The 23,720-nt window shown below is 37.5% G+C and overlaps 1 protein-coding gene across 1 annotated transcript in view; it reads right to left on the bottom strand.

Annotated features, from left to right (window-relative positions):
- Nucleotides 1–23,720, bottom strand: part of LOC125462873 (LHFPL tetraspan subfamily member 5 protein-like) — a 139,623-nt gene that overhangs the window by 11,225 nt on the left and 104,678 nt on the right. The window contains exon 2 of the mRNA XM_048553329.2: nucleotides 6,688–6,924. Within this exon, the coding sequence (XP_048409286.1) occupies nucleotides 6,688–6,924 (237 nt within the window). The remainder of the gene's footprint in view (nucleotides 1–6,687; nucleotides 6,925–23,720) is intronic.

The following is a 23,720-nucleotide window of genomic DNA, read 5'->3' as shown; positions in this document are numbered from 1 at the left end:
CATATCCTTAAAATGTGAATGCTTTGTTCTTCTGTCCACTGAACACATGCAATCTTTCAGAATATCACAAGCAATTGGGAAATGCAGGTATCTTATATGTGGTTAGACATCCTCTGACTACCTGAGTGTGTCTGTTATTTTTGGAATAACAGAAGTCATTGTGCAATATTGATCATGGTAGAGTTTTAAGTTCTTCTGAAGACATCTCATCAAAAAAAGGATATTAAGAAAATTTTGTATGTTATATACGTTCAATTTAGTAAAGTATCAAGTGTCATTGTGGCCCAGTGATGGAGTGATGACAATCAGAGATGTACAGGGGTCAGAATTAGAAGAGTAGACCTAACGGGTTTTGTTATCAGTTATTATTACAAATTTATATCTGTGAATGTATTGCTGAACTTCCTGACTCCAAATATTACCACCAAGCCTGCCTTCTCTACGTGGGCATACATAAACTCTGCATTATCCAAAGTCCTAGATGCGTAGGCTGTTGGGCGTTCTTCTCCATTGGACTACCTATGAGCTAATACTACCCCAATGTTGTACAGAGAGGCATCTCATGTGAACACCAGTTCTTGCTTGGATCATAGTATACCAGCACCTCAGTGGATGATAGCTGTTTCTTCATTTCTCCGAAAGCTCTGGCTTGACTACATGACCATTTTCAAGGCTGACGCTTTTTATCTAAAAAAATGAGTTATGTAAAGGTGGCAAACTGGAGGCCAAGTTTTGTGTGAACTATCTATAATAATTCACCAAGCCTAAGGAAAGGCCTAAGCTCCAGTACAGATGTGGGAGCCAGGGAATCTTTGTATCACCCTCCCCTCATTTTCTAATGAATGTAAGCTGATCATCTTGACTCGAGTCTTTGCAGGCCACTTTGAGTTGCCTGGAACACACATTTTCCCTTCTAATGGGTAGCAAGAAAGTGAAAACATAATGTATTTACATAAGTTGCATGGAGTTAGAAGTGCTTGGCCTTGAATTATTTTAGAATATAGGATGTAGGAGCAGGAATAAGCTAGTTGACACTTTTGAGCATGTTCTGCCATTCAGTTGGATCACAGCTGCTATGGTTGCAATCTGAACTCCAATTACCTGTCTGCCAGCCTCTTGGCTTTGACTCCTTTGTCAATCAAGAATCAATCTAACTTGAATAAATTTTCCATAGAAGAGAATTTCACATGCAGATGACTCTGAGAGAAAAGAGTTTCTACTTGGGCAGCACAGTGGTTAGCACCGTTGCCTCACAGTGCCAGGGACCCAAGTTCAGTTCTAGCCTCGGGTGACTGTCTGTGTGGAATTTGCACATTCTCCCTGTGTCTGTGTGGGCTTCGTCCCTTGGTCCAAAGATCTGCAGGTTAGGTGGATTGGCCGCGCTAAATTGCCCATAGTGTTCAGGGAGGTGTAGATTAGGTGGGTTATAGGGGGATAGGTCTGGGTGGGATGCTCTGAGGTTCGGTGTGGACTTGTTGGGCTGAAGGGCCTGTTTACACACTGTAGGGATTCTATGAATCATTACCAACCATAAAAGGGTGACCTCTTATTCGTAAACTGTGCTGCCTAGTCCTAGTCTCCTTCACAAGAGGAAATATCATCCCATCTATCAACTAATCCAATCCTCTCAGGATCTCCTATGTTTCAATAAGATTTTATAATCGCCAATATAAAGGAAGGTGATGACCTAATGGTATTATTCATCCAAAGACCCAGGTAATGTCCTGAGAACCCAGGGTCAAATCCTATTGCAGCAGATGGTAGAAATGAATTTGGTAAAAATCTGGAATTAAAAGTCTAACGATGACTATGAATCCATAGTCAATTGTTGTGGAAAATTACTTATCTGATTCACTAATGTCCTTTGGAAGTGAATCTTCCATCCTTACCTGGTCTGGCCTAGCCTACATGTGACTTCAGATCCACAGTAATGTAGGGATGGGCAGTAAAAGCTGGCTCAGCCAATGATGCCCTTATCTCGTGAATGAATTTTGAATTTTAAAAATTCAATAACTTCCAAGCTGTTCATCCAAGAATGGATCAAATGAACATTTACTGAACCATTTCTTGCCCAATTATATTGTTCTTTCAAATAAGGAAACAAAACGACAGAGGCTATCTCAGATACGATTTCATCAAAGTCCTGCCTAGTTCAGTAAAACTTTGTTGCTTTAATATTCCCTTGTTTTGCAATAAACATCAACATCCCAATTACTTTTCTAATCACTGGCTGAATGAATAAGGCTCATAGAAGGTACTGTTTGGATAATCATATCCAAGAACTACTGTTGGTAAATGTGACTGAAGGCAGACAATTGGATGGGAATTTAGAAATTTAAATGTAGTAGAGGCTAAATTGAAAAAATTACAAGATTGCATGTTGACTTACACTTGTGAAACATGTAATGCACATGCCTGGGACATATCTGCATAATGACTAATTAATTGAAGCTTACCTTTCTATTTGAAGACAGTAAGGACTGCAGATGCTGGAAGCTAGAGTCAATAAACGTGGAGCTGAAAAAGCACAACAGGTCAGACAGCATCCGAGGAGCAGGAAAGTTAACGTGTCAGGCTGAAAACCTTTGTCGGGATTGGGGAGTGGTAGGGGAGCCCAGAAATAAATAGTAGCAGATGAGATGGATCTAGGTAGATGCAGGTAGTGGTTAGGTGTGGTTGGTCAGTGGGAAGGGTGGACTGGATAGGTGAGTCAGAAGACAGACTGCCCCTCCCGCTCCCCTGATGACACATCCATCCTTGGCCTCCTCCGCTGTCAGAGTTCAATAATGTTAGGTCCTGAACATTATCTTCATGTTCTTACCTTCCCCCACTCCCCAGGTACTACAATCACATGGACTACTATTTAGCATAGCTCAACCCATTTTCAATTTCTTTTGATTCCCATTAGCAGCTTTGCTTTCTCCCCAGCTCATCATTATCCACTTCTTTGTCTGCCTAATTGTCTTGGACTCCAACTCCACATATTGCTTACTCCTTTACACCCCACTCCAACTTCAGTATTTATGCCGCCTTTTCCTAGACACTACTGCTCTCAAGAAGGATCATTGGACCCAAAACATTAACTTTGCTTTCTCTTCACAGATGCTGCCAGACTTGGTAAGTTTCTCCAGCAATTTCTAGTTTTGTTTCAGAGTTTCAGTGTCCTCACTTCTTTGTTTTATGTTAATTATTAGCCAATCATGGCAGAGAATCCAGAGAATGTGTGTAGTATGTGCATGCATGTTGTGTGTGCATGTGTCAGGTGTGTATTTGGTCGTTTATGTGTATTTACTTTCATAGTTTAAACCATGTTAACCAGCTTTGCATCTTTGCTCAGTAAGTCTTGTTTTATAATAAATCAATAGACCTGTTGTTTATTAAAGAAACTTCATTAATAGATCATTTAATTCTGAACTTAATATTGAGATTACACATATTGGTAACTGAGTAAGTTGATAAAATATATGTTGTGAGTAGTGGGACTAGAGACAGTCAGTACATTCCTCCAACCATTGTTCATAACATCATATGAAATAGGTTGTGCGTGATAATTGATCAGCAACTGAAAAAGTCATGAAATTTGTGCGTGTATGTTGATAAAACTTGTGCATCTTCTGAATAATATGAATCTACCTTCTGTGGCAACTCATTGAGAGCTCAGTACAGTGTCTAATGACTTGTTATCTCTAATCTTTAATCATTGAATATTCTCTGCAGACATTTCAATTCGTTTTTCAATTTTTGTCTTATTTGCATTCCTGACCATTCTCCCATTAAGATATCTCCTTTTGAGTATTCAGTTCATAACAGTACCTCGTCTTGAGACTTTCATCCATGTACACGAACAATAAAGCATTGCTAAAGCATCAAATTCTTCCTTCTCCTTCTTCATTTTCCCTGTGCCACACAGTATTCATGTTAACGTCCTCTGTTAATTTCCAGATCATTATGCACTATGCTAGCTGCCAGGAGGTGAATGAGATTTTCACACCTTGTTTATAAGGAATGGAAGGTTATTTTTTTGGCTCTGCTTGGCTAAGGCTATACAGAAGCCAAATAACAAAAGAAATGCACATTTTACCAGTATATGGTTGATCACCACACTCTTGACTAAAAAATTGATGAATCATTATAAATTTGTTGGTGTGCTTTTTTTTATATCATGTAGTCTTTACCAGTGTCCTCTTTCTTCTGTGTGAGATGATCTTGCTGTTATTTGCCAATAGAATGAATAATGGACAGCTTCTTAAATTAATAAGGTCACAGCCTGAACATTTTTATAAATTGACAGTCCATTTCTGGCCAATCAAGTATAACCACAACAATAAAGGCAAGATTGCAATCTTAGCCCTTTGACAGTTGCTTGTTAACCTGTAACCTATCCATTATAGTTGTCCTTTGTAGCAAAATCAGCTGGAAAAGTTAAATTAATGTGGAGATTGGGAAATTCTTCAGTGTTTAGCGGACAAATATTGGCATTGGTGAAACAAAATTTTCAAAGTATTCTTATCTCCATTTTGATGCATTCATTCATATTTCAAAACAACACTTAAAATGGAGGCAGTTTCATAAGCTTACGGAACAACTCATTATTTCTCATGTTGAGGTCTTTCTGATTTTTAATGATTTAGAATGTGCAAGGTAAACATATGCCTTGATTTTAACTCCAACTTCTGGATTCAGTCAGGAGTGTGGATGGGCTGCAGTTAAATGTAATGTGTGATTTATTAATTTATACCTATTTGACCTGGCTAACTGTAATGTTAAATTGTAGATGGTTTATTATATGATCCTTCCTTTCTTGCTCTTTCCTGAGCTAACTATTTTGGTCAGTTGGCTCACAACTTCCAAATGTTTCGTGATTGTTAATATCAGTCACCTGCTTGCTGTCATCCCTGGATAGACATGTTGCTTACCTTACCATTTTCTGTCCAGTTGTTAAAATTGAGCCCAATACATGTCAACAGATGGTTTTAAGTCTCATTTGGAAAGTGAGCACCAGACTCATACTCTGATGCAACAATTTGTGTCTCAACAAACAAAATACAAAGGCCAAAGAACAATACAGCATAGGAACAAAGCCTTTGGCCCTTTAAGCCTGCGCCAGCAAATTTTGCCCTTCCATGTGAAAACTGCCTTCACTTACAGGATCCATGTCCCTCTATTCCCTCTCTGTTCATGAGATAGTCAACAGATTATTCGACTGGGATACAATTGCATTGTTTTCTCACATGACATAATCTTCTAGGATGCCAATTTTGTCAGGATAAGCAGTAACATATCTTTCAGATTTGTTCCTAAACTGTAAAGATATCATTCAGTTTGGACACCAGTGTGAGAAAACAACTTGAAGAAACATATAAGTGCATATTGAAATGCACCCTGACTTCCTCTTCATCACAATTTTTGATTAACAGATGCTAGCAATAACAGATTGAGAATAATTCTGTCGAACTCTATTATAAAGTGGTTCAGTATTGTATAAGGCATGTGTAAGATAATAATTTTAATAACCAGTAGCTTTTAATTTAAAATTCTTTTACCTCATTACTGTTAAAGAGTAATAGTGGCTACAAAAGCATTGTCAGAGGATTCATTTAGTACTGCTGTCTTTGACCCATATTATGGCGACACTAACACATTAAAAGACAACCGTTTATTCTCAAACCTTTAAAGCATTTTTTGAAAACAAAAGAGATTGCAATCATTGTATAATTTGAAAGCAGTCTGACAGACATAATTCCCATCCTTCTATCAAAAGTACTGCTCTTGGTTAAAGCTCTCTTCACTTTTTCCCTGTGCTTAGCTTCTAATAAGCAGTACAATGAGTGTGGATATTATATGCTAGAGTTCCAAATTTAATCTAGATGCCATTAGACATTTGAGTTATTTTTGGAATGTTAAAGGAGTTGAATGATAGCCAAGTTTTGATTTAGTGTCCAAGCAAATCAAGATGACTGAATCGTAAAATGAAGTTTAATATGGATTGAAACTTATATAAGCTGGCTTTCCTGCCTAAGCTAATCATATATTTAATCATTCTCTCACAGGCCACACTACTGAATACGGGCTGTGAGACATGTATTGGGGTATTTCACTGTCTTCCTTAACAATTACATTAATCCCAATGACATTCTATTTTCCATGTCATTTATTTTTTAGCCAGTGGCCTTCAGGAATTTATTTTTGTAAAGTAGATCAAATTGAACAATTCCAGATGCACAGACTAAAGGGCCTACAAGTATCCAACCATTACTCGGACATCAATGGAACTGCTACAAGGAACAAGGAACATGAAGAATGAGTTGGTTAATCTAAGATACTTAAACATCTAGGATGGCCAGTAATTCATGACATTGCCTCAGGCATTTCATTGGAAAGTAATGTTTTATAGTGCAGGAGAAAAGAATAAATATTGCATTTGCACTAGGGAACCTGATCTTAACTGTTATTGAAATTGTCCTACTGAGCTACTGCAATACAAATACAAATTAAAACTTATCAGACTTTAAAATCTTATTTAAAATAATCTAGAATATTTTGATTGCTAATGACCCATCTCGTTACAGAATCCTCAAACCATTATTGGCGACTTAATTTATTTGAAGAGACAATCTCCTGTGAGAACATAGGATTTTGCTGATTCTCAATTGAATTTGTGAACACAAAATGCACAGAATCTCTTACCTTTGTTTTCTACCTTGAAGTCCTCAGGAAGAAGGCTGTCTTGCCTATTACCAAGCACAAAGGCCAAGAAGGACAAAATGAGAGCATCCAGGATCCCAATTATGGCCAAGATGTAAGCCCAACGAACAGAACATGCTCCCAAAGTGTACTTGTCAGTTTTGTCCCCACACATTTGTTTGACAGCATCTGAATCCCAGCCATCGGGGTAAATCATGCATCCCATTATCAGGCCAGTAGCTAAGGGAAAAATAATCATCATTACATACTTTTTTGCAACATGCAATAAAAATGCTGATCTACAAAGTGATAATACAGCAGTTATTAACATATTTGACATTGTACAAAAATCCAAGTCATTTGTAACACCAACATCAAACATTTCAGCATGTTTGATTTTTCTGAAAGGCATCTTGCGAAGCCATTTACTGTTAGCACTGAAACAATTTCCCCTTTAATAATACCATTGGAATTTTCTCACAATTGTCACCTCCTTGAATCTATGAAGGTGATGACAGAAGTCATAAAGGACAGAAATATTAAGAGTGAGGAACAGAAAATGTAATATTTCCAAAATTGGAATTCAGTATTTCTATTAAAATCTCTAAACAATGTACTAATTTATTGTATTTGCTAGCTTAATAATAATATTCACTCCATCCAGAAGTACAGTTCTGAAAGGACTTTATAGAAATCTCCCAAGATTCACACTGTTTTTGCTGCTGCTTATACCATATCTCCAATGTCTGACAAAGAACCTGTGTCTCCGTTAAGCGAGACAAACATTAAAAACCATGAAGCTGCTAACAAAGCAATGGTATTTCCTTTAAGGGAGATAAAATTGAAAGGTAGCAAAATTATACAAAACTTATATAGATCCTTAGTTAGGCCACATTTGGAGAACTGCACATTTGCGACATCAATATTAAGTAAAATGGAAGCCCCAGAGAAAATGTAAAAATATTTACAAACATAATATTGTAAAAATCTGGGAAGTCGTAACAATCAGGAAAGGATGAATAAATTTGGTTGATTTTCTTTAGAAAAAAACATGATAAGTGTCTTTAAAATTCTGAAAGACATTTGATAGTGTAAATAATATTTGTGCTTTGAGGCAGTTCAGTCAAGAGGTCGTACATATCAGCAGCCATATTTCCCATGTAGCCATTAAAAAATCCAATCAGCAATTTAAGACAAGCTTCATTATTCATTGGTCAAGACATGGAACCTGTTTCCACACCAACTAGTTGAGAATAGTAAGGATATATTTTAATGGAAGCTAAAGAAAGTGATGGAAGAATATGTCAAATAGATGGATGAAGAAAGGTAGGTAAGAAATCATGTTGAACATAAACATCAATCCTTTGTGTACAATAGCTGCTTGAATGGCAAAATGCAATGTAAGGTTGGGTTCTTATAAGAAAACTAACAATTTGTAAGGCCTTCCTGTCAAGTACTATGGTAAACTCAATGGAAAGTACCATCCCTGGAGCTGATTGTCCTTAATGTTAAATGTTTTTTTGGGAAAAATAGCGAATGTTGTAGAGCAATAATTTGCAATTTGGTCCTCATAGAATCCCTACACTATGGAAGCAGGCCAATCGGCCCATCAAACCCACACTGACCCTCTGAAGAACATCTCACTCAGACTCGCCCTGTCTCTGTATTTCCCTTGACTAATCTACATAGCCTGCACATCCCTGGACACTTTGGGCAATTTAGCATGGCCAATTCACCTAACCTGCACATCTTTGGAATGAAATCGGAGCACCTGGAGGAAACACACACAAAATCAAATATGGGAAGAACGTGCAAACTCCACACAGACATAATGGAATTGAACCTGGGTTCCCTGGCACTGTAAGGCAGCAGTGCCAACCACTGAGCCACTGCACCACCCACCAGATGCAGAAGGTAATGATGCTACAGGGGTTAATATTCATTTTACATTGGTTCCACCCATTCAATTGATGTCACAGTCTCTGGGTAGAGACAAGAGTTCTGCTTTTGGAGGGAGCAGATATATCTAGACTAGCTCCCTGCGGTCCAAATAATTATGACAGATTTGTAATGTAGTTGTACTTATTGCTATCATGCGATAAGCCTCCTTGCTTTCCAAGAATAGTGCCTCTTTCATAGATCACCTACAATGGTGTATCCTCTTCCACTAACTGATAGATATGCACAAAACAAATAAAGGGCAGCACGGTGGCTCAGTGGTTAGCACTGCAGCCTCACAGCACCAGGGTCCTGGGTTCGATTCCACCCTCAGGTGACTGTCTGTGTGGAGTTTGCACATTCTCCCCGTGTCTGTGTGGGTTTCCTCCCACTGTCCAAAGCTGTGCTAAATTGTCTGTTGTGTAAATTAGGTGGGTTATCGGGGGATGGGTCTGTGCAGGATGCTCCAAGTGTCAGTGTGGACTTGTTGGGCTGAAGGGCCTGTTTCTAAACTGTAGGGATTCTATGAAGATGAAGCATGATTGGTTGCAGTGAATTATCTCAGACAGCCCTTACCCAGCATATACTGATAGAGATGGCAACTACCAAAAGATACCAGATATGGTGATGCCAGAAAATACCATGTCTTAACAGCAGCCAGCAGCACAATAGCTTGAGTTGGGATTGTAAACTGTGAGCTGTTAACCCTTTATCCAACAGTTTGGTTAAAAACTTAAGGGCAACATATTCAAATCCTAATCAACTACTGCCCACAAATGGGAAATTAAATGTGCATCCCTCAAGAAAACAACAAGATTGGAGGATGCTGCTTGGCCTGCTGTGTTCCTATTCTTAACTGTGTTCCTAACTCCCTATTCTTGCGGTTTGAAAGCACTGAACTGTGAAAGGATCTTTCATGTTCTTTTCATCCAGCTGCACAATTAATTGAATATTCTTGTTTTCACCTTTGCCTGATATTACCATGTAGCCCTGTCATAGTAAAACGCAGAAAATTAATTTAATACCTCTTTTAAAATGCAGCATGGATAGGCATGTAAGCCGACATTTGGAAAGGCCAGATAGTTAAAATTATTTCTTTATGTAAGGCTGAATTAAACAATTAGCCCTAAGCAATAGATTTATGGGAATAAGTAACAATAAGTAGAGAAATGCAGAAGGTTTTCTCCTTACAGCTTTGCAAACAAACCTTCAGACATCCTCCTGCAGATGCAAGATTATTGAGGTTGGTGACCTTCAACCCTGATTAATGACATCCTAAATCATTCCAACAAGCTGAAATCTTATAGCTGCCTGACCTGTAACATGGCCCTCCCCTCCATCAACCCTTCATATATTTACTTCCTATTGAGTGCTAGTCTTCCATGATTCCTGGCATTTTTCTCAATTTTCATCTTCCGTCACTGAGTTTCTAATCTAATTCCTGATTGATTTCTAAATCCGTTTGAAGGCCAGATGGGAAACAGGAGGAAATAAATGATTGCAAGATCCTACTGTTAAATTTTGCCGTCCCTGCAATCCTCCAATTCCTGGACATCCACTCCAGCCCTGCCCTGGTAACACAAAATTCCTAATCCAAAATCCTTATCACTTTTTTTGGTTATTCTCATTACTATCCTCTATTGGTGAGTAATAGTTTTACTGATTATAGTAAGTTGAAGTACATTGAACTGCTGGTGGATAGAAAGAGAATTGACAAATTTGATAGTCTTTTTACATGTTGTGCTTAATTATTTGTTCATAAGTTGAATACCACAAAGCCTGAGAATCATGTGGGGTACACTACCGTTAGTGAAAAAAATTTGTCCCAATGAACATAGAATGTAGAACAGTCCAGCACAGTAGAGGCCCTTCAGCCCACAGTGTTGTGCCAACCTATTATCCTACTCTAAGATCAAACTAATCTGCATACCATTCATTTTACAATCATCTATGTGCCTATCCAAGAGTTGCTTAAGTGTCCCTAATGTATCTGACTCTACTACTACTGCTGGCAGTGCATTCCATGCACCCAACTCTCTCTGTGTAAAGAATCTACCTCTGACACCTGTCCCGTATCTTCCTCCAATTACCTTAAAATTATACCCCCTCATAATAGTCATTTCTGCCCTGGGAAAAAGTCTCTGGCTATCCACTCTTTCTATGCCTCTTATCATCCTCTACACCTCTATCAAGTCACCTGTCATCCTCCTCCAATCCAATGCAAAAACCCCAAGCTCCCTCAACCTTTCCTCATAAGACCTGCCCTCCAGTCCAGGTAGCATCCTGGTAAATCTCCTCTGCACCCTTTCTGAAGCTTCCTCATCCTTCCTATAATGAGGTGAACAGAACTGAACCCAATAATTCCAAATGTGTTCTAACCAGGGTTTTATAGAGCTACAGCATAATCTCACGGATCTTAAACTCTATCCCCCTGCCAATGAAAGCTAACACACCATACGTTTTCTTAACAACCCTACCAACTTGACAACTTTGAAGGATTGATGGGCATGAATACCAAGATCCCTCTGTTCCTCCACACTGCCAAAAATCCTGCCGTTAAGCCTGAATTCCACATTCAAATTCGACTTTCCAAAATGAATCACTTCACACTTTTCTGGGTTGAATTCCATCGGCCACTTTTTAGCCCAGCTCTGCATCTTGTCAATGTCCTGTTGCAACGTACAACAGCCCTCCACACTGTCCACAAATCCACCAACCTATGTGTCATCGGCAAACTTATTAACCAACCCTTCCACTTCCTCATCCAAGTCATTTATAAAGATCACAAAGAGCAGAGGTCCCAGAATAGATCCGTGCGGAACACCACTGGTCACCTCCAGCTCCAGGCTGAATACTTTCCATCTACTACCACCTTCTGGTGTTCTATTGGACCGCCAATTCTGTATCCAGATAATCAAATTTCCCTGAATCGCATGTCTCCTTACTTTCTGAATGAGCCTACCATGGGGAACCTTATCAAATGCCTGGCTAAAATCCATGTACACCACATCCACTGCTCTACATTCATCAATGTGTTTTGTCATATCCTCAACGAATTCAATAAGGCTTTGGAGGCATGACCTGCCTCTCCCCCAATTAACTACTTTCCCATATCGTCTGCTCCTATCCCTCCAGTAAATGTCAGGCAATTGTGATCACTATCACTGAAATGCTCTCCCACTGAGAGATCTGACACCTGGCTTGGTTCATTGCCAAGCACCAAATCCATTATGGCCTCTCCTTTCGTCAATGTTTAGCCAATGTTATCAGTTATACAATGTTCTGCTTGTCAAACAAGCCATTCCATTCCCCAGCCATGGATGGGAAAGAAATTAATGTTAGCGAAAGAAAAGACATACAGATGTTCAGAGACGGTTGGGCAATGATTTATTTAAAAAAAAATATGGTTGTCATATTTAGCCTGGGGAGATGTAACATTATTTAATGATTAAAATCTTGAGGTATCTATAATGTGTGATAATCAACCATAGAGGAATAATTTTGTTGCAAATTTTGTTACATGTTGCATTACATTTATGTCGTCCTACATTACTTCTATGTTACTTTATTCCATATAAAGGATAAAATGATTTGAATTCTGATTTGGTTCATGTATATAAAGTTAATGCTTGTTTGTTGTTAAGTTATAACTAACATTGCAGGGCAAACTGGGGAAATTCTCCTGCTTCTTCAGCCCAGAAATCAAGGTGGATCTTCTCAAGAATGTCACATTAACTATAATCCACAAAATCACTGTCTTCAATCTTTTGAAGAAGAGCTGTAAAATTTCCACATTCTAAATCTTCATTCTTCCTCTCTGTATTGTTCCTTATTTTCCATCTAAACTGAAAGTGTTTAGGGAACTTGCAGCAGGGAACATATTGAGATGTAAACCACACCACAAATCATAAAATATTTATCTATTGCTGCCCACATCATATTAATATTGGAATTAGATCAACTTCTTAAATTATTGCTCTAAGTCAAAGTGGTATAGCTCTTTTACATCAGTCATTTGGAATCATATTGGGTCTTTAAACATTTATCAGTGATCCAATGTTCTGCTTGTCAAACAAGCCATTCCTTTCCCCAGCCATGGATGGGAAAGAAATCAATGTTAGTGAAAGAAAAGGCATTCAGATATTCAGAGACATGAGGACATGTCACATGTAATACGGAATGATTACCAACCCTTCACAAGAGTAAAAGAGCATTCATTAACCTTTTCAGGCAACAGTTACTTAGCTCCAAACACCAGAGAAATTTATGTGATGCAGTTTGATGCTACTTCTGAATTAATGATATGCCATACTTATGAAACAGTAAGGTAGCAGTGACGAGTTTTTGAGAGAAGCCTTCCTGGAGCTGAGTAACTTAGAATATTTCATGGTCGTGTGAGTTGTTTGATGAGACTGGTAGGTTTTGGTTAATTGATCCCTTGAGATCTATTCTTCATCTGATGAACTTCTCTGAGCTTGCTCCTGGCATCATTTGAAAAATATCAAGCTGTTCCTATTTAACATTTGCAGTTACAATAATTAGAAATATAAATTTTGATCCATGGAATTCAATGATGTGGATTGCACCTCCAATATGAGATCTATTTGATACAAGAATAAAAAATCTTGATTCCCACTTACCTAATATTTATCCAATAAATGAACGGGGGAGAAATTCTCTAATTTTAATCCATGGCAACTGATATTAGTTTTCATAAAATGAGTGGATCATTCATTTAACTGCTTTTATCTTGCTATTCAAAACATTTGAGTTTATTTCTTTGTTTTGACAAATTCTTAGGCTCCCAAATTAATCTTTTTCAAATTAGTTAATGTAGAATCAAGCTGAGCACAGAGTGAGAATGGGGTAATGTAAACTACAGAACACAGATTTGGACAGATCTGAACCCTGACACTGCTCAACGTTCTCTAAGTAGGTCTTCTAAATTGCCATCTGAAAAAGTGACTATTGGTGTTTATATGCAGCTTCTAAACCACAGTGAACAATGAATATATTTTTCATCCAATCCCACCATGACTTCCCCCTTTTTTATTGCAAGCTGCAAAAAATCAAGAGCAACTGCCCTCATTTGATTATGCTTTCTAACCAGGTTGGTGTAAGCCAATTTCTTTCAACAAGGCATTTCTATAACTGTTGTCAGTTCAGGTTTGGAATAATCCTCTCAAATGACAATTCAGTGGAGCCTGATCTCTCTCAATTATTACAGTTTTGGTCAAGGTTTGCAGCTTCAGTTTTGCTAGAGCTGCTGGGTCTGGCGATAAGGCAAAGTTTGCATTCTAACAATCACTGTTGTTGTGGTGACATTACAGGTGATATTAAGCGTTGTATTCTATCCACATTGGTTTCAAATGACTGTTTAGTAGAGACTAGTAGACAACTAGTAGTTGTGCTATGGTCTAATGTTGTCCAGAATCTCAATTACACCTTCTGCAATTAATTTTGCTTTCAATTTCTATTTTTTGTACAAGATAAAACCAGTACTAATTTAGAAGATGAGGCAACAGCCTAGTGGTATTATCGATGGACTGTTAATCCAGAAACCCAGGTAGTGTCCTAGCGACCCAGTTTTGATTCCTGCCACAGCTGATGGTGGAACTCAGATGTGATAAAAATTGGAATTGAAAATCTAATGATGACTACAAATTTATTGCTGGGAAGAAACCTATCTAGTTCACTAATGTCCTTCAGTGAAGGAATCTGCCATCTTTACTTGGTCTGGTTTACATGTGACTCCAGGCCCACAGCAACATGGTTGTCTCTTAGCTACTCTCTGGGCAATTAGGGATGAGCAATAAATACTGACCTCATCACATGAAAGATATAATCAAAGTTAATTTCTCATTGACTAGGTGAAAAAAAATTAAGTTGATTTTAACTTGTGGTGCTGTTAGGAGAGCCAGTCATGACTTGGTTATTGTTACAAAAACTGCTGGATTTTTCTTTGCATTGATGCAGTTGGAAAGTCAAATCAAGCTAAATATGTTATCAACTTGTGTCTAAATCAACCTGATAGTATTCTGGAGCTACAATCACAAATGACCTAAGATTCTAACCTCAGCCTTGAAATTATGGGATATAAGATACAGTTAATGGTAACGGTTTAGGGAGTGCTGAGGAAGGAAGAAACCTAGGCGTGTCGGTGCATAGCTCTTGAAAATGGAGTCACAGGTAGATAGGGTGATGAACAAGGCAAGCTTGCCTTCAGCGGCCAGTTAACTGAGTATAGGAGTTGGGATGTCATGCTGCAGCTGTACAAGATATTGGTGAGGTCACTTAGAGAATATTGCATTCACTTCTGGTCTTCCTGCTATAGGAAAGATGTTGTTAAACTTGAAAATGTTCAGAAACCATTTACAAGAATGTTGTCAGGATTAGAGGGTTTAAGCTTCAGGGAGACGTTGTATAGGTTAGGGCTGTTTTCCCTATGGAGCACTGGAGGCTGATTGCTGAATTTATAGAGATTTGTAAAATCATGAGGCGCAAGGATAGGGTGAATAGCCAAGGTCTTTTTCCCAGGCTAAGGGAGTCCAAAACTAGAGGGGCAACTTTTCCACATAGAGGGTGGTGCATGCATGGAACGAGCTGCCAGAGGAAGTGGCAGAGGCTGGTACAATTACGACATTTAAAAGGCATCTGGATGGGTACGTAAATAGGAAGGGTTTGGTGGGATACAGGCCACATCTGGAAATTGGGACTAGATCCATTTAGGATATCTGGTTAGCATGGACGAGTTTGACTGAAGTGCCTGTCTCCATGCTGTTTTTATTCTACAACTTGATGACTCTATATGAATGTTCAATGCACTTGTCTGATTTTTGTTTCCCTGTGCTAATTTAAATAGGAGCTCGGATTTCTCTTCTTGAGATTTCTGTTCAACAGCATGCCTTTGGCGTATGTTAGAAGCATTTGCAAGTTTTTACTCAACCTGTTTGTCTGTGCCTCCTTGGTCAGAAAGTACTCGAGTGGGACTTGAGCCTGGAGCTACTGACTCAGAGGGAGGAATGCTGCAAAAGTTGTCACAATATCTCTTCAAATTAGGATTGGTTCCTCAATACATGCTGTCAGAGGAATTTATCATGATCATGTTAACTTTTTGCTTGCTAGTATTCTGTGTCATAAGTCAAAGTTTTGTGTTTCCTGCTGTGTTATCATTCAATAATTGGTGATACAAATCTCTCAAACCCTTTAGAATATTTAGAATGAAAACAGGATATAATATTTAAAATGAATTGATGTTCTAGCATTTTCGGTAATCTACTCTGTTTATACTGATGCACTATTGACAATACATTGAGTTGTGAAACATAGAAAGTATTTTTGCCGTAAATAAATTTGCATATCTATCGTTTTGACATATATGTATTGATTAATCTTTAACATTTTGCATTGGTTAAAATTAACAGCCTCTAATCCTACTAAGCATTTATCTATTACTCCGTACTCAATGCAACCTTAGATGATGAACAAACTATTGCCATTTATTCTCTTATTTTGACCACTACTGTATAACAATTGCCTTACCATTTTTTATTATTTGTTGATTCCCCCTCATTCTTCCCTAACTCCACCTTTTTAACTCCTTTTATTCTTGATCTGAAAGCTTTCAAGGGCATCCCATTTAGCATTCAGCGAGCATATCCAGAGCTACTTAATCTTTGTTCCATGTGATCAATTCTTTCTGCTGCAGTTTCTGTTCTGTAATTCTCACAGGAGAATGCTGTCTCTTCAATTTTTAGAACTCATATTTTTCATAATTTTTCCTTAACACAGCATTACAAATAACGGGTACAGCGTATCAAATTTCTCCACACTTTCTAATGTCACTTTATTGCTCAGTTTTAAAAGGTTGTAGTTATTGACATTCAATGCACCTTCTGCCTTTAAAACAGATGATAATTTTAAAATTGCTAATTAAAATTCCATCAACTGCCAATCAAGTTACAATTATTTGCTATAACACCACTAATCAGGGAAAAAATATTTTTGAACCCTGTCTTTTGAAAATACTTCAGCTTCAAGACTTTTCTCTTCGGGCTTTTTAATTCGTTGGTGTCTTTTCATTTTCTCCATGGTTAGAGAAATGACTGAACTACTAAAACTACTGAATAATTGTGAATAATTTCAAAAATCTGCAGTAGCTGCTGTGTTCCAGTTCTGCATACATTATTTATGGTCAAAAGGTCTCTATCTTTAATTGTACACCTCACTGACCAAGACTTATAGTTCATGAAGAAATGGAGAAAATTCCATTCATATTGTAATGGTCTGAAATGAATCCCTTTGGAAAGATCAGTGATTCCGTGTCTCCTTGCAATTTAGTCTAGACAGAAAATCACAACTAAAAGTATAGAGTATAAGGATTCTTTCTTTAAGAAGCCTGTAGACTCCTTTTACTGGCACATTTTCCATGTTAAAGGTCTTGTATGAATGAAAGTTGCTTTTGTTATAAATGACCATGAAGTCATGTCCTCTCAAAGCCTTTTAACAGTCATACTTATAATTAATTTGACCTGTGAATTACAGGGCATTTAAGCAATGATCACTAAAAATCCACACACAAGATTAGATTTGTTTATTTGAAGACAGAACTATACATTTTAGTTACAATATAATGGCATTTTCCCCTCTAACTATCCCAGCACAATCTCAGCACTCACTATGAATTTTATTTAAGGAGTAGCTGTTGAAATTATTCTGAGACTGTAACTGTTAGTTCTAGACTGCTGAACCAGTGAAATCATCCTTACAGAATCTACCCTTTCAAACCTTTAAATTATTTTATGTTTCAAGTGAAATTAAATTTCATTCTTCAAAGTTTCAGGCAATATAAGCTTAATTTACTCAATTTCTCTGTAGAATCATTTCCTCAATTCCAAATATTTGTCTAGCAAACATTTGTTGCATTCCTTCTGAGGAAAGTATATCCTTCATTGGCTAAGGAGATCAAAACTATACACAGAATAATGGATGTGTTTAGGGTAAATGGATGTGTAGAACAGACTTGATAAAGGAGCATGAGAGCAGGAATTCATGTACATGATGTAGGTGAATGTGCAAATATTCTTGCCTTTTCCCATCTGGTTACGTCGTTAGAGTTGTCATTGTACTGAATACAGAATTATGGCACAATGCTACTGATCCTCTCAGCCATGTCCATCCATAAAGAGGAAGAATGTCTCTATGCTACTCATCACTGCAGCTAGCAATGCAAAGAACTTTGGCAAAGCCCATGCCCATTTTGAATTCATCCTTGTTCAGTTTACTGAACTCTCTGACCCTTCCAAATTCCTGGTTTGGACGGCCCTTTAAACGCTGCAGTTGTGATTGCAACTGATGATGCCAAATCTAGAATTAATATTATTATAATGTAGCACTGCTTAAAATTACATTCATTTACCAACTTTCTTTTTGGTTTCACTGGCAATGTTGCTCCCCAACACCAAACGTGACTCAGTATCATTTCATTTTTACTTCCATTAACTTAATAATACTGTGCTGATATTATGAAGTGCAATAAGCAGTATTTGTTACATGACATGACCATGACCTTTCAAAGTATTGATATTGGCTTTTAACTTGTTCTTTTTTTCAGTAAATAATAAAAAATGAGTTTGAGTTCTAGTTTTAGATGTAGTCACCACTGAGCTATAAAATAATAAATAAAACACAATAAAAATAAATAGATGTGTGTGGTGATGAAATTTAACACGGAAAAAAGTGGAAAGCAAACATGAACTTAATGGTGCAATTTTGAAAGTTGGGGGAGGTGTGGGACAGGAATAGAAAGACCGAAGGGTTTACACAGATAAATATTTGTAGATAAAAGGACAATTGTGATCCTATGCTTTATAAAAATAGAATTCTTAAACAGTGAAATTATGCAAAACCTTTACAAATAATTGCTATGGCTCCAGCTGAGCATTGTGTCAAATTCTAGGCATTGCTCATGAAAAACACAGAGGTCCTGGGAAAAAAAAGAGATTTGAGACAAGCTTATCAGTTACATGGAAAAATTAGAGCTGGCACAAACATGAATGACCTCCTGTGCAGTAAGATGATAATTTGATGATGTTTATGCTCTGGTCTACTCCTGTGAAATTTCCATGTTACTCAACATGTCAGCACTGTGGTAAGGTATTCTCTTTTAGTAAAGTATTGATACCTATTGGCCAGTCCTTTGAAAGTAGAAGGGCTTCTTGAATGCAGCTGCATTAATGCAAATACTCATAATGGTTCAAAAACTCTGAAATCAGATTAAGTAAGAGTCATCTAAATGTAGATGGAGATAGTCAGGAGGTTCAGTTTTAGAACACCATTTTTCATATAGCAGTCATTCAAGAAAGATAAGTGTTTTATTTTGCCAAAGCATCTCCTCAATTAGAATCCAATATTACACTACTTGCAAATTGACCTGCCATACACCCCTCACTTCAAACCATTTATCCCCAATTTCCTTAGCTATTAGAATCATGTTTTGATTGATTGAGTATGAGATTCTAAATCAAATAGGTTTTGAAGTTATAATACTCATATAAGTTATACAAAGATTAATTTTGTAGATACCCTTTAAAAGCATTTTTAGAGAAGACAGGATTTCAGGTAGCTTTAATTAATGCTAAAGAACCAGAATATAAAATTCATGTAATAATTGACACTGCGAAAGGTCATGTTGGTGAGCACTTAACACACTTCATGGAAAATGTGATAGCATTCTGAAATATAACTTTACTGCATAGGAAATTGAGGACATTCAAGGTTGTCTGGTTAATTGACCTAAATGACTGTGGGCAATGCAGTTTACATTTAGTTATGAAATGCTAAGAGAATCTTTGAATTTAATGTTACAAATCACATTCCTTGATAGACTGACAATATATCATCAGCTGATGAGTTCCCTCATTTATGATCAGGATGCCTACAGAAAGACCTAGATCAGTTGAGAGTGGAAGGTATGGTTCTTGGCTGTGGCAGGAGGTTAGAAAGTCACTTTTCATACTTTTTCCCTCAGAAATGTTACAATGTCTTAGCTTTCTGGCAACATTGCCAAGGATGTTGGCACCAATGTTACTTTGGACTTAAAAATGTTGTCAGAGTATTCATTTTCTTCCAAAGACATTTAACTGACTTTCATGATACAAATCTAGAATTAGATTGGATCTGAAATTATATAATTATTATAATCTTTTTGCTCTATAAACACTAACATCATTTGTTCTATCCCAAAGGGCGGCACGGTGGCTCAGTGGTTAGCACTGCCGCCTTACAGCACCGGGGATCCGGGTTCAATTCCAGCCTTGGGCAACTGTCTGTGTGAAGTTTACATGTTCTATGCGTGGGCTTGCTCTGGTTCCTCCCACAGTCCAACGATGTGCAGGGAAGGTGGATTGGCCAAGCTAAATTGCTCATAGTCCTCATGAAGGTGTAGATTAGGTGGGTTTTAGGCAGATGGGTCTGGGTAGGATGCTCTGAGGTTCGGTGTGGACTTGTTAGGCTGAAGGGCCTGTTTCCACACTGTAGGGATTCTGTGAGAAATTTGTTTTAAATACAATATTTATAAGGTATATATTTGATCTGCTTTTCGGGGGAATCAAAGATCATGGGGGTAAAGTGGGGTAGAATTTAATAGTTCAGCCTTGGTTTTATTGAATGGCTGAACTGATTGAGGGGACACATACAAGGCTTCATTCAGCTCATATTTCTTACATATCGAATATAGTGAGTAAAATGACTCCACAAAGGCTGGCATCCTGTCACCAAGTCACCCTTTGTTTACACCTACATAGTACATGACACTGACCCAGCTAGTTCAGAACCAGCTTTGCTGTGAACAGAACCCCTGATACTCCTGTTTAAATTTATCAGCCAGGATGCCCTGATTGAATCAGATTAACAGCCCCAATCAGGAAATTCATATTCATATTCAGTACCAGTCACTACAGTGAAGAACAAATGAAAAAAGTTATCATGTTCATCTTGCCATAAAGCTACCTTACTGTCACCTGTGATAAGCAAAAATTACAGAAGAAAAAAAGTGCTGTTTAAACCATTAGCCGAAACAAGCTTGGATTTCAAAGGCGCCATATTTATGAAATTAGGTGATAGTATGGATCAGACTATATTCATTACTTATGTCTTATTACAATATATTCTTTAATGTGTGAAAACTGGTATTGGTTTATTTGGCTAATATCAAATATACTTAAGATATTTGAAAGCTATAGCTAACTAGTCATCTTGGTTGAAATGTGCTAGCACAATTCCTCATTTATCAATTGAGTAATGTATTTGATCAGAAAATATTTTCCACTTGTCAGAGAGTGATTCACTCATAATATATGCCATGGTCTTACTTTTGATACAAAATAAGAATGATTTTATTTCTCGATCTCATAAGATCTGTGCAATACTGATGGAACAATGGAATTTAAAGACAACAAAAATGTTCACAAACTTTTGAAGGCACAATTGTTTTAATTTTGTTTCCATACTTCTCTCTTTCTGCTTGTAGAGCATAATGCACAGTAATTTAAACTGTATAATCCAATATTTTCTGAGTAATTTAACTTTAAAAATGTATTTATAAATAACATTTCTGACTAACATTACTTTTACTTTTTCAAAAATGTACAACAGCTGTGATAATATCTCCAACATAGTTTGCAAGCTTATCAAATGCAGTTTTTTGTCCTATAAACTTTTGATGCAAGATTCTGTAGCAGGTATTCAAGAATTAGATTATAGCAATATATCAACATGGATTGGTAGTATATGTGTTGATAACAGTGTTTGTATCATGAGTTACATCTTGCATGTGCTATTGTGAAAAAAGTCCAAACAGAAGGATGACTGGGAAAGGAGAAGAACAAATATATAGCCCCAGCAGAAGACTTACAATTTGCAACTAGATTTGCGGTTCATTTTTTAAAATTCATTTCCATTCCCAATTTAAATGAGCTCCACTGGTGTGGATTTCAGCTATTTGCCAAACTCAGATGAAAATCTTCTCAACAAAATATGCTATTTTATGATATTCGGGTGTTTTAGAACCTAACACACAAACTGCTAAAAGAAAATCAAGGATCATATTTTCAGTGGTATTAGTCAGACCAAACCAATGGCCATCACCTTTATAGTTTACACCAATTATCGCTCAAACATTGAAAATTTGGTTGCAATCTTCTACTTCTTGGTTTCATTTTGTCTCTCCAACAACTTTGCTCCAGGATTTGCCTTTCTCATGCATCGATATAAAAACAAATACTTCAGAATGATTAGGTAATGCAATGTTACAGTGTGAGTGGTGGCTTTAGCCATCAGTTTCTCATATTATCACTGAACATTCTATAAGCCTTTCTGTTTCTACAACTATAGCTTCTGAATCAGTGTACCAGTACTGGTACTAGCATCAATAACTACCACATCCGATAGAGGAGCAACAGCTAGGAGCAGGAAAAGGCAAATCAGCCCCTTGAGGCTGCTCTGCCATTTGTTATGGTAACATTTGTTGATATGGTAATGTTTAATGTTGCACAGCAAAAATGGTTTACCAATGTTTTACACATTAATTCCTGTTTTAATATTTAACTGTAAATTATTGGGACATCCAAAACAAGAAACATTTCTGGACTACCTAGGCAAGAACGTATGTATAAAATACGATTTAAATCAGAACTAGCAAGATATTGGACAGCAGCAAGCAGTACTAAGTCATGATTGAAAAGTAGTCTGTGGGATTGTAATGAAAGCCTCTTTTGAAACAATATTTTGATTGTATCCTTGCTTTAGATTGACTTACTCACTCCACATTACTGTAGGAACATTAAGGAATGTGTTATAATAAAATGTGGGATTGATATCATACTGGTTTAAAGGCTACAATATAGGTTTGACAGAGAATTCCTCAGCAGTGAAAGATGAGCAATCGAATCTTCAAGCTTGAAGCTCGAACCCTCTTTACATAACCTGTCTCAGTTTATAAAGTGTGCTGAATTCATCTGATGGTGGTTTTTAATACTGCAGTCAGTGTCATTAAAACAGTACGAATTGTCCCTATTTCTTTTCTTCTTTCTTATTGATTTCATCATGAAGGCAGTTATTTTAGGCACAGACTTTGACATCAAACACTGGTTGACAGACCTGGATTTTGCACATTTTTAATAATCATTCATGGGATGTAGACATCACTGGTTGGCTAGAACTCATTACTCATCCGTAGTTGCCCTTGGGAAGGTGACAGTGAGCTGCTGTCTTGCTGTAGGTTGACCCAAAACAATCTTCAGGAGGGAATTCCAGGATTTTGATCTAACAACAGTGGAGTAATGGTGACATGTTTCCAAGTCAGGATAGTGAGTGGCTTAGGGGGGATCTGGCAGGTGGTGGTGCTATCATGCATTTGCTGCTCTTGTCCTTCAAGATGGAAGAGATTGCGGGTTTGGAATTTGCTGCCTGAGAATCTGTAGTGAGTTCTTGCTGTGCATCTTGTGGATTGTAAACACTGTTGCCACTGAGCACCAGTGGTGGACGGAGTGGATGTTTCTGCACGCTGCTTTTTCCTGGATGGTCTCAAGCTTCTTGAGTGTAGCAGGACTTGTACCCATCCAGGGCAAGTGTGGAGTATTTCATGACACTCTAACTTGTAACATGTAGATAGTAGACAGGGTTTGGGGAGTCAAGAGGTGAGTTACTCGCCATACTATTCTTAATCTCACATCTGCCATAGTTTTTAAGTGGAGAGTCCAGTGAGTTTCTGGTCAATGATAACACCTAGGATATTAATAGCCGGGGATTCAATGATGTTAACTCATTGAATGTCAAGTGATGGTGGTTAGATTGTCTCCCATTGGAGGTGGTCATTGCCTGGCATTTCTATGATGTGAATGTTACTTGCCAGTTGTCAACCTAAGACTGGATATTGTCTAGATCTTGTTACATTTGAATATGTACTGCTTCAGTATCTGAGAGAATCAGCTACAGCCACCTTCCTATCTGCTGTGTATGATGCCAACCAGAGGAGAGTTTTCCCCCTGACTCCCATTGACTCCGCTTTTGCTGTGGCTGCTTGATGACACACTCGATTG

This window comes from Stegostoma tigrinum, chromosome 21 (assembly GCF_030684315.1).
Source record: "Stegostoma tigrinum isolate sSteTig4 chromosome 21, sSteTig4.hap1, whole genome shotgun sequence".
In the NCBI taxonomy this organism is placed as follows: domain Eukaryota; kingdom Metazoa; phylum Chordata; class Chondrichthyes; order Orectolobiformes; family Stegostomatidae; genus Stegostoma; species Stegostoma tigrinum.
The sequence above is the reverse complement of the archived record's forward strand: the minus strand, read 5'-3'. Positions and strand labels throughout refer to the sequence as shown.